This window comes from Drosophila mojavensis, unplaced genomic scaffold, assembly GCF_018153725.1.
Source record: "Drosophila mojavensis isolate 15081-1352.22 unplaced genomic scaffold, ASM1815372v1 contig_19, whole genome shotgun sequence".
Lineage (NCBI taxonomy): Eukaryota > Metazoa > Arthropoda > Insecta > Diptera > Drosophilidae > Drosophila > Drosophila mojavensis.
In genome coordinates, this window is record NW_025318726.1 from 3,087,443 (window position 1) to 3,097,992 (window position 10,550).

The 10,550-nt window shown below is 36.2% G+C and overlaps 1 protein-coding gene across 1 annotated transcript; it reads right to left on the reverse strand.

The window, feature by feature from the left end:
• Nucleotides 1-4,384: 4,384 nt before the first annotated feature.
• Nucleotides 4,385-10,255, reverse strand: LOC6572224. Its single transcript, XM_044007703.1, has 8 exons — nt 10,070-10,255; nt 9,760-9,997; nt 9,429-9,674; nt 9,171-9,369; nt 6,007-6,130; nt 5,704-5,941; nt 5,512-5,651; nt 4,385-5,032 (listed from the first exon to the last, which is right to left on the reverse strand). The coding sequence occupies exons 1-8, from the start codon at nt 10,149-10,151 to the stop codon at nt 4,731-4,733; spliced, it is 1,569 nt and encodes a 522-aa protein (XP_043863638.1). The 5' UTR covers nt 10,152-10,255; the 3' UTR covers nt 4,385-4,730.
• Nucleotides 10,256-10,550: the final 295 nt, after the last annotated feature.

A 10,550-nucleotide genomic window follows, 5' to 3' on the forward strand; every position in this document is an offset into this window, starting at 1 on the left:
GTGGGAGCTACTTCTAGGTGTTCCCTTTTATACGGCATATCTGTCGCGAGCAAGCTATTAAAAATACATATTTTATTATTATACTGCTGTATTTCAATTTTATCTCAGCTTTCTGCTCCCCAGTTGTTGAGTTACTCATTCGACTCGTAAACTCATCGAGATTTCGTGCGTCTGCTTAGGCAGCTTATGTACACACTTTTTCAAATTACCGACACCTAAGTATGGGAGACATTTTGTTATATATGCATATATATAGCATCTTTATTGTTTCAACTGTTGATCAATCTGAGTCGTTTTTATTTTAGTTTTAAATAATTTAATTTTAAGATACTTTTGCCTTCAAAATCGAAACTGAAATCAACTCTACGCAGGATGCAGGGTATATCTAGTCGGGTATGTCAAGTGGGCTTTCCCCTTTTCCCAGCTTACGTGTAATAGTTATGTTGTTAATCAAAGCTACAAAAATACATCTATTACAGGTATTTGCAATACCAATTTTGATTTTTTTTATAGCCCAAATGCAGTTTTTATTGGGTTGTCATATAATTGCAATTATCCACTAAAATCATTAATCATTAATAAAATATTTATGGAATAATTTGTAGTGCATTTACAATTCGGTGAACACCCAAATCTCTTGTCAACCCACTGGTTGATATACCAGGCACCCTTGACCTACCTAAAACGTTCTTAATTGACTGCACTTGATAAACCTATATAATTGTTGATTTCACGATCTGATGTGTAGGTTGCACTACAATGCTTTGGAATAAATAAGCTAATTAGTAGAGAAATCGCAGTCTTATATTGTCGCGCCATTTACAAGTAGTATGCGACAATATCAGCCATCGACATTAAATCTATTAAATCTATTTACGTCAAGCTGGTTTATATATATCAACTGGTTTTAATCCGGAAAAGCGAATATCAATATTTCATATTTTAAATAGAACTAATTATCTGGTTTTCGCATATTTGTGGCACTTGTTTCTCTCTCACTCACTATTTGTTTAACTCCCTAAAGCCTTTGTCATATGATGTGATTAACATTTACACATTCTTCTGTCTGTTACATTAATTTTCCTATTTTCAATATGTCCAGGATATAACAAGAATTACTTCAATATCGAAACATTTTTTGTAATTTAATCATACAACCTTTAAAAAGCCAGGGAGGTGATTAAGCTTCACTCTGCACCTCGGGTCGGGTAAGCGGATATCATAATACTTGGTCGACATCCAAAATCAATTAAATGTGTATCACTGCCTAAGCGAGTATAAAGACAGTATTTAAAGAGTTTTTAAAGGTAATATGTATACTAAAAAAGCTATTGCTTCAACGAATAAACACTCACTTCTCAATTGGTCTCTGTACAATATATAAGTCATCAACCTTCATAAACAGATCGTTATTTGTTTACTTTACCTAGGATAATCAAATGACTCACGTGAGAAATTCAGATCTTTCTGAATATTTAGGATATTCTGTCTACTGTTGCATTGCTTAAATTATAAGCTTTATAACACGATTAAGTTATATATATGTTAAATATTGATGCTGAATTGGAAAATAGAGCAAATTAATTTCGCAGTCTGTTTAATTGTTCAGCTCACCTTTTCCAAGCACGTAACGGCGATTACAATGCGCTTACGTGCGGCAGTGAAGAAGCATTTTTGGCTTCTCTGCTCGCGCAGTAAATTGTCACTCACCAACAAGGTCACAGTTTATAAACAGATCATTGCGCCAATATGGAAATATGGGTACCAAATCTGGGGGCTGGCTTGTGATAGCCAAGTTCATCGAATCCAGGCCACCCAGAATAAAATCATAAGATTGCTTACCGGCTGCGAGTGGTTTGTTCGAAACACCATACTGCACAGAGACCTGAAACTCGCCACTGTCTTTGATGCGATAAATCAGCACTCTAGCCGGTACAATGACAGATTGGAGCGGCACAAAAACAGACTAGCAAAAATGCTCATAACAAACAGAACTCCTAGGAGGCTTAAAAGGAGACAACCAAGGGACCTGATTCTCCGATCGGATGACGGTCAACAGGAGTTGACATATAGCTGCCATCATTGTGTTATAATTGTATTGTGTTGTAAATATTTGTAATTGTAAATATTCGTAAATCGCGACAGCAACGTAAGTTGCCGGCGCGCCCCAAAGGGCTGAATGAACAGATAATAAGCTCACAAAGGGGTTATCGAAAAACCTCGTATGGCTTTAACAAATAAAAATAAAAAAACTTATATAAGTATGTTCAAATTGCAATCGAAAAAAAAATGTATACTTTTAGGCCGCATTTTAATTAAAATCTTTTAATTTTTAAATATATCCATTGTGAATTGATTTTTCTAAAATGATGGCGGGTCTGATTTCGGAAAGAAACTGTGGGAGCTCCTTCTAGGTGTTCCCTTTTATACGGCATATCTGTCGCGAGCAAGCTATTAAAAATACATATTTTATTATTTTACTGCTGTATTTCAATATAAATACGGAGCAGGGAAAGCCCGTTTGATTTTCACTAGGATATCGTCATGCCAAACTTTATCAAACACCTCCCGGATGTTCAGATAGAGGGCACTACCATACTCTTTATGTTCATAGGCCGTACAAATTTGGTCAACAACTCAAAGAAGCTGCTCAACAGTGGTGTGTCCACCACGGAATCCAAACTGGTGCTCAGGAAAAATCCCCCGAGCTTCCATAATCTTTACCAGCCGCACAGTAATAAGTTTTTCCAGCACCTTCGAATCGAAAGGAAGAGACTTATCGGAAGGTAGTCTTTCCGGCTTGCCCGGCTTGTGGATCATGGTTATTATACCGCGCTTCCACTTGTATTAATTGATAGTGTTCAATAGTCTTGAACACCATCGCTATGAAGCACACACACCACATGACTAGGCAGTGCCTTCAAAGTGGCATTGCAAATGACGTCATGTCCTGGCGTCTTTTTTGTGTTTAGACTAGGAAATACTTCAGAAATCTCGCTTGGATCAAATAACTTAATAGGCAAATCCATTTGAAGCGTTTGAGTCTGTTGCTCATGAGTATCCTGAACTTGTTGCAGGCTGAACAAATTAAATGATTCCTGCCAGCTAATAGGCGAAGCACGAAAAGACTATATTCTAAAGTAAGAGTTAAAGAAGTATAGATTTATGATGTTCAAGGCTTAGAGTTAAATATGGTTTAGTATCTAAGACATTAAGTTACAACCCATTCAACTGACTAGGAGATACCCTGAGCCCTCCAAGCTGATATTCTAATCACTCTGGACTTCTTTTATGCACACATACATACACATGCACTTATAAGCACGCGCTCTGCTAACTGCGCAGTAAGCAGCGACTGCGCTTGGGCTGCGCTGCAATGTGGGCAATATTATGAGTATTTATTTGTTGAATAATTTCTTTTGTAGACATACAATGAATGAAACTTTCAGAGCGTAGCCATATGGTTTAAATGTGTGTACATTCCAAAGCACAAGTCTCTAGTACTTGAAATGCGTTTTTTACAAATTGGTGGAGAAGGGGGCGTGGTATTCAAAATCTGTGAATTACAAAATCTTTGTATCCATTAACTTTATATACAACGCAAATTTGAAGTCTACAGATCTAAAGGTGTTCAAATAAGGCTGAAAAAACAATGTCGATTTGTCGATTATTCTCGATAAAAAAGTTTTCAGATGAGTTATCGAAAAAATATGATAAACTTGTACTGCCTATGGTATACACGAGTATGCATGCCAAATTTCAGCTCTCTAGCTCTATCTTCTGAGATCCTTTTGCTCATACGGACGGACGGACGGACAGACGGACAGGGCTATATCGACTCAGCTCGTCGTCCTGATCAAGAATATATATACTTTATGGGGTCTGCGATGATTCCTTCTGCCTGTTACATACTTTTCACAAAACCATTATACCCTGATTTCCCATTTTCAATGGGTTCAGGGTATAAAAATATTTATACATTCATTATCTTAAACATGTCTCAAGATAACAATAGACAACAATAATAGTATGGTAAAAAGATTTCACGTTCCATAATTGACAAATAGAGAGAGTTAGTTAGTTTAGTTTCCGGTTATTTGTTAGTTATTGTTAATTTTAGTAAATATGCATATGATATAAGATAGATTGCAAATAAGCCAAGAATTAAAAAATAAAGTTTTAATTGCCTTTTGCTTTACATATTTTATACATATAGCATTAATAGGGACATTGAGTACAGGGTCGCTCATACTCGACTAAGCATCTTTTATGAATATAATAGAATCTAATATATATTCCAATTTTATGATGTCAAATAAATATGGTAATTTTATTAAACAATAATTTACCCATTCGATTTGCAATATTAATAACGTATCAATTATTCCATGTGTAATGAATCACTGTTTTATTAATCTTAAATACTTAAGAAAAATCCAAGTGTTTATTTTATTTGTAAACATATTATTCTTGTTTAACAATTAAATCGGATAGCTGTGCGTGTGTATAATATACATTTGCATGTATTCAGGCTGATAATTGTAATTGATTAATTGGCATACCGCCACCTGGTATTTATCTAGTGCCATTAACTTGGTCAATTATATGGCAACTACTATTATTTAAATGCTCCTGTGAAATATGTATATATGTATATGTGTGTGTGTGTTTTTTTGTTGTTGTTGTTTTTTTTTTTTTTTGTAATTTATTTTAATACATACAATACAGCTTTACTCCTCAAAGAACTTGGCGTAGGGATACTTTGAGAAAACATTTGAGATAATCGTTTGGAATATTTCGGCAAATGCCGATTGCATCGACTGCTGCACCTCAAAAAATATTGCTTCCCAGTTATCGTTGAGGAACGCATTCATGTTATCTCCCAAGGCCTTATCTCCATTGAACAGATTGCTGAAGTGGTAATACAAACGCTCCGGCTTGGTCGAAAACTTCAGATTGGTTGCCTCCATATAGGTCTCGCCATCCTTCTGCACAGGCTTGCCCGTAAAGCCTACTATAATGTCACAGTTGACTGTGGGAGATAAATATTATTAATATTAATGAAAAGACAAAATTATCTCCTTGTACAGTAGCCATCTTGCTACCAATATAAAAGCGATGGATTTCGAATCTCACCTACATACTCATCAAGTTTTGGTTATCTGTTTCACTGATCAACTTTTTTATTCGACTATATATATTTCAAATTATTTCGGCTATATTTCATTGTATTGCTGCTAATAGACTACGTCAAATTGGATTTTTCCAATCACCACAGCTCGATCAGACAACCAGCTTTGGTGATCTAGCCCTAGGGTCCGTCTATCTTTCAACATGTATGAACACAGCGATCTCAAATGTCCCAAGTCATTTTTTCACCTTGAACATCAATTACAATTGAATTTGTTGTGCAAAAGGATGATTCCTATTATATGCATATTACATATTATTTCGCTTAGGAGTAAGTATATGCTAGTTGTGCTTGTTGAATTTACATAGTATGATAATTACCCATTGTTATGTTGCTCTCTCCATTGCCGCTGATGGGGAGTATTAGGACCTTGCCCTTGATTTTGTAGGGTCCAACAAGGCTCAGCTTGCCTGCATTCAACAACAGTTCGTGTTTTTTGTCAATGCTTTTCCCAAAGCCCCTGTATTTTAGATATATGAGTTAATGACTTCTATTCGGTAATCCCCACTTACTTGACTTTGCGGAACTTCATGGAGCTAATGCCGTAAATGTTGTTATCCGTAAATGATAAGTCAATGTTAACTGGACTTTCGGCTCCCTGTTTGATGTTCATTTTAGTCACCGGCAGTGGATCGAGCTTGACCAAATTAAAAGCTTGATCGCCCTGCGTCGCCTTATGACTGATCAAGTCGTTCATCACCTTTACAATACAGTCCGAATCGCCATATTTACATGGCTTCGGATCAGCGGCTATATAACATAGACATGATAAAATTGACAAGGATTTCAAATATAGAAGCATGATCCCTGCTTACGAAAATCGGCTCGCACACCAAGCACAAAACAAACGACGATGCTCAAAATAATTTGCGTCATTTTCCCGGTGCAATAAAGCATAAAACTGACTGAAGTGAAATTGTGGAAGCAACTAACACGTTTCTAAAGTCTACGTACGATTTTATAGCAGGGCGCCTAACGAAAATATATGACTTTTATATAAATTAGTCTATTCAAAAGTGATATGTCCCCGTATACAAATATAACCTGTTTGAGCTCCATAATATTCTATCTCATAATATAATATAATGGTGGGTAATCAGAGGATTAATATGACTAGCACTTATTTCATTGACAGCTTTAAAGGTTACCATTTCATTACAAAAAAAAAAAAAAAAAAAAAAAAAAAGAAATACACATACACACACTTAGAAAAAAGAGGAAAACTAGTTATTCAACAAATATTGAAATTAAGATATGAATATGCCTAAATCACATAAAGAAAATTATTGTTAAATTATTGTTTGAGCCGCACCTATAATCAATTTTACTCAGTTAATACACAAATCAACGGTTTACAACATTCTTAATCTAACGAATTGTTTTCATGACACCAACTTTACGAATTTTTATTAAAAAAAAAAGTCTTAAAAAACGAGACTTTCTTTTCCTTATTTTAATAAAATTATTTTAATTTTGATAAGTACCGCTTGAAACTTTTGTTTTATAATATTTTCATATTTCAGGCTGAGAACTGTCTGTAGTATAAAAATATTCGAAATTTAAAAGTGGGAATTTTAATAATTAGTTTTTGCAGTGCATTTTCACATTTAAACAATAAACGATAATTTTGTAATTACATCTAATCGTTGTGTTTACAGCAACCCATTTCCAATCATTTAATTTCCTTACATCATAGAATACTTGTTATTATTGTACATATGAACCAGTATCATCATCATTGAAGGTTCTTAAAACTGGAAAAAAAAAAAATTATATTTCAATATAATGAGATTATGAGATTACCTCAAAATACATTTGATATACTCAGTCTATACTACACAATCTAAAGGTGATATAAAAATATATGTATTAATTATTATATATAAATAATTATAAGCCTGAGTGACTTATGGCTGATTTAATTCCGTAATAAAGACTTGGTGAATTATTGTTGTTCGTTGGATTCGTTGGATGAATAATTTAAATAACTGCGTTGAAGCGAACTTCTCCAACGAATGGTAATCGTCATCTAAGCTAAGTACAAGTTGAAACAAGGCAATCAAACAAATGTTTCGCATTATTTGTCTTCCTGTCATAATATTGACAGCTGAAAACTGAAACCAAAAACGAGTTTCGTACTAATTAGCCTAACATCATGATGGGGCAACTTTTTGGGGGATAACCCCCTTAAGTAACGATGAGAGCATGAAAATAATAAAAATTCATGTTTAATTTACACTTTAAATTACCAGATAGGGTATCTGTATCTGCATCTGTATCTGCATCTGTATCTTTATCTGTATCTTTATCTGTATCTTTATCTGTATCTTTATCTGTATCTTTATCTGTATCTTTATCTGTATCTGTATCTGTATCTGTATCTGTATCTGTATCTGTATCTGTATCTGTATCTGTATCTGTATCTGTATCTGTATCTGTATCTGTATCTGTATCTGTATCTGTATCTGTATCTGTATCTGTATCTGTATCTGTATCTGTATCTGTATCTGTATCTGTATCTGTATCTGTATCTGTATCTGTATCTGTATCTGTATCTGTATCTGTATCTGTATCTGTATCTGTATCTGTATCTGTATCTGTATCTGTATCTGTATCTGTATCTGTATCTGTATCTGTATCTGTATCTGTATCTGTATCTGTATCTGTATCTGTATCTGTATCTGTATCTGTATCTGTATCTGTATCTGTATCTGTATCTGTATCTGTATCTGTATCTGTATCTGTATCTGTATCTGTATCTGTATCTGTATCTGTATCTGTATCTGTATCTGTATCTGTATCTGTATCTGTATCTGTATCTGTATCTGTATCTGTATCTGTATCTGTATCTGTATCTGTATCTGTATCTGTATCTGTATCTGTATCTGTATCTGTATCTGTATCTGTATCTCTATCTCTATCTCTATCTCTATCTGTATCTCTGTATCTATCTCTACAAGCAATATTTTTTAACATCTCAAGGTATCTGGTAGTCGACTACACTCCTAAACTCCTTTTTATTGTAAATATATCTATACTATGAATAAAAATTGCCTGCAGGCAGAGCTAAATATATACTACATATATAGTACACTTGATTGTCCAGTTAACCAGCCTCCAGATTCCTAAAATGAACGTAAACAACAATAAATTTAATAACAATAACAAGTCGTACAACCTGATCGTAATACTGACAGCCAGCTTCTTAGTTCCTAGGTAACCATCGAACAGTTGAGTGACTCGAGCAGCTTACATGGAAGATTTCGCGTAGAGTTCCAAGGTTAACTAGCTATCAGTTGCTTCATTTGTTGGCTTTACCGTTGGCTACACTTGAACTTGACAACGGTTTTAATAGCTTTTAAATGCATACATATATTTAGAGGCATATACATGCAATATACATATATATTTTGCCGGCTGTGGCTCTGTTGTAGACCAGACTGCACTGTCGAAAAACAGTTTGGATTTAAAATGTGAATGTGATTGACGTCGTATTTGTATGCAAATCAATCACGTGAATCGGCTGCCAAATTCCTGGCTTAAATTTATGCGTCAGCTTTGCGGAAATAAAAACAAGAACTTTATTCTTTATATAGTGCTATACTATATAAAATGCTGTTCTAATGTCAAAAGCTAGTGACTGACAAAAATGATAATCTGCTTTGGCTAGAACAAAGGCAGAGCTCCCTGAGAATTCAAATAAGAGAGAATTTAAATAGGTTAAAAGAAAAATTAGAATTTTATACAAGTGTGCAAACTTTGAATTTCAGTTATTAAATTTGTTTTATTAATTAATTGTTGGTATTCTAAAAAGTGTTCTTATATTTGTAAGTGTTGCTTAAGCAAACAGTCCATTGAAGCATATTTGTGATGAAAAATACTCGCACACGTAATAGCTAAAGACTTATAGACTAAGATTTTATATAGGTATATTAAGAAAGATATGTCACATTCAAAGAGTGGGGGCGGCGCTTATCTATTCCTCCAGAAATAAGTCCTCGTAGGCGAAACGTTTGAAAAGTGTGGCGAGAATACTTTTCATGATATCCGCAATGGCGACATGCACCGACGGCTGCAGCTCGCTCCAGACATCGGCCCAGTTCTCGTTCAGGAACTGGTTCAAATTGTTGCCCAGCGCTTGGTCACCGTTGAAGAGGTTGGTCAGCTTGATGTTCATTCTAGGGAAGGAATCCCAACTTATAGTTTATTTGGCTTATGTGAACAGCCCTCGACTTACTTCTGTGGCTCCACGAGGACCTTAAGCTTGTCCACGCTGAGGAAGGTGCGTCCGTTGCGGACCTGTGTGGCCGGCTTGAACTTGACCGAGAACTTGGGATTGTGCAGGGTGATGTCAGCATCGCCATCGCCGCGTATGGGCAGAATCAGAATGCGTCCATCGGCCAGGTACTTGCCACGCAGCACAATTTTCGAGAACGCGCCGTACATTTCAAACTTACTTGTGGATGGATTCCTGTCGAAGCCCCTGCAAGTTGTAAGTAACCATGTGAACCAATAAGATGAATACAAAATGATATATAAAAACATAAATGTTTGCTCTGTCCACTTACACGGCCCGGTCGAACTTGACGCCGGACAAACCCTCCACATTCACGTCCCGGAAGTTCAGCTTGAGACTCAGCGAGCCGCTGCGTCCATCCGAAATATCAAAGCGCTTAATCAGGAACGGCTCCACCTGTGGGAATGCAGCGGGTGCGTAGCCAGTGCGCGCATATTGGCGCACCAGCTTGTGGGACACATTGATGATGCACTCGGTGTCGCCGTAACGGCAAATCGGTAGATCGGCGGCTAAATAAAATACAAAATCAATACAAAACACTTAGGAGCTCGGCATGCGCCAATTCGGCTCGTTGGACTCACGAAAATTAGATGGGCGGCTGGCGCCACCACTGACATTAATCAGGCAGGCGAACAGAAAAGCGGAGCACACGGCAAAAAGCATGTTTAGCAGCAAATACAACTCCTCAAAAATAGGAATCAAAGGCGACGCAGCGCACGGCTCTTTTCGCGAACTCCCGACCAAGTTCAATGCTAAACTGTAAATTGGCTCTGAGCAAACGCAGCCATTTATAGACTCTGAGACGGAGATCGCCAATACAATTCGGCCAATACGTTAAAAAGTTTATTCATTCTCAGCTCGTCTCGCTTCGCGTCGCTTTTCTTGTTCTTGTCGCTGTTGTTGTCGTTTTATTGTTGTTGTCTGTGGCTGTTTTTGTCTGTTGGCTTCTCATCAGCATAGATTCGAACTCGAATTCGAATTCGCAGCTCGCCGCGTAAGCGATGTCATTGTTGTTGTACTTCTTACTGTTGTTGCAGTTGCTTTTTATCTTCGCATCAACAT

Coding starts and splice junctions, on each gene's coding strand:
- LOC6572224 (XM_044007703.1), bottom strand. CDS start 10,151: ATGCTTTTTGCCGTGTGCTCCGCTTTTCTGTTCGCCTGCCTGATTAAT. Junction 9,370..9,428: donor GTCCTCGTGGAGCCACAGAA/GTAAGTCGAGGG, acceptor TTCCTTCCCTAG/AATGAACATCAAGCTGACCA. Junction 5,033..5,511: donor AGAGAGCAACATAACAATGG/GTAATTATCATA, acceptor TATCTCCCACAG/TCAACTGTGACATTATAGTA.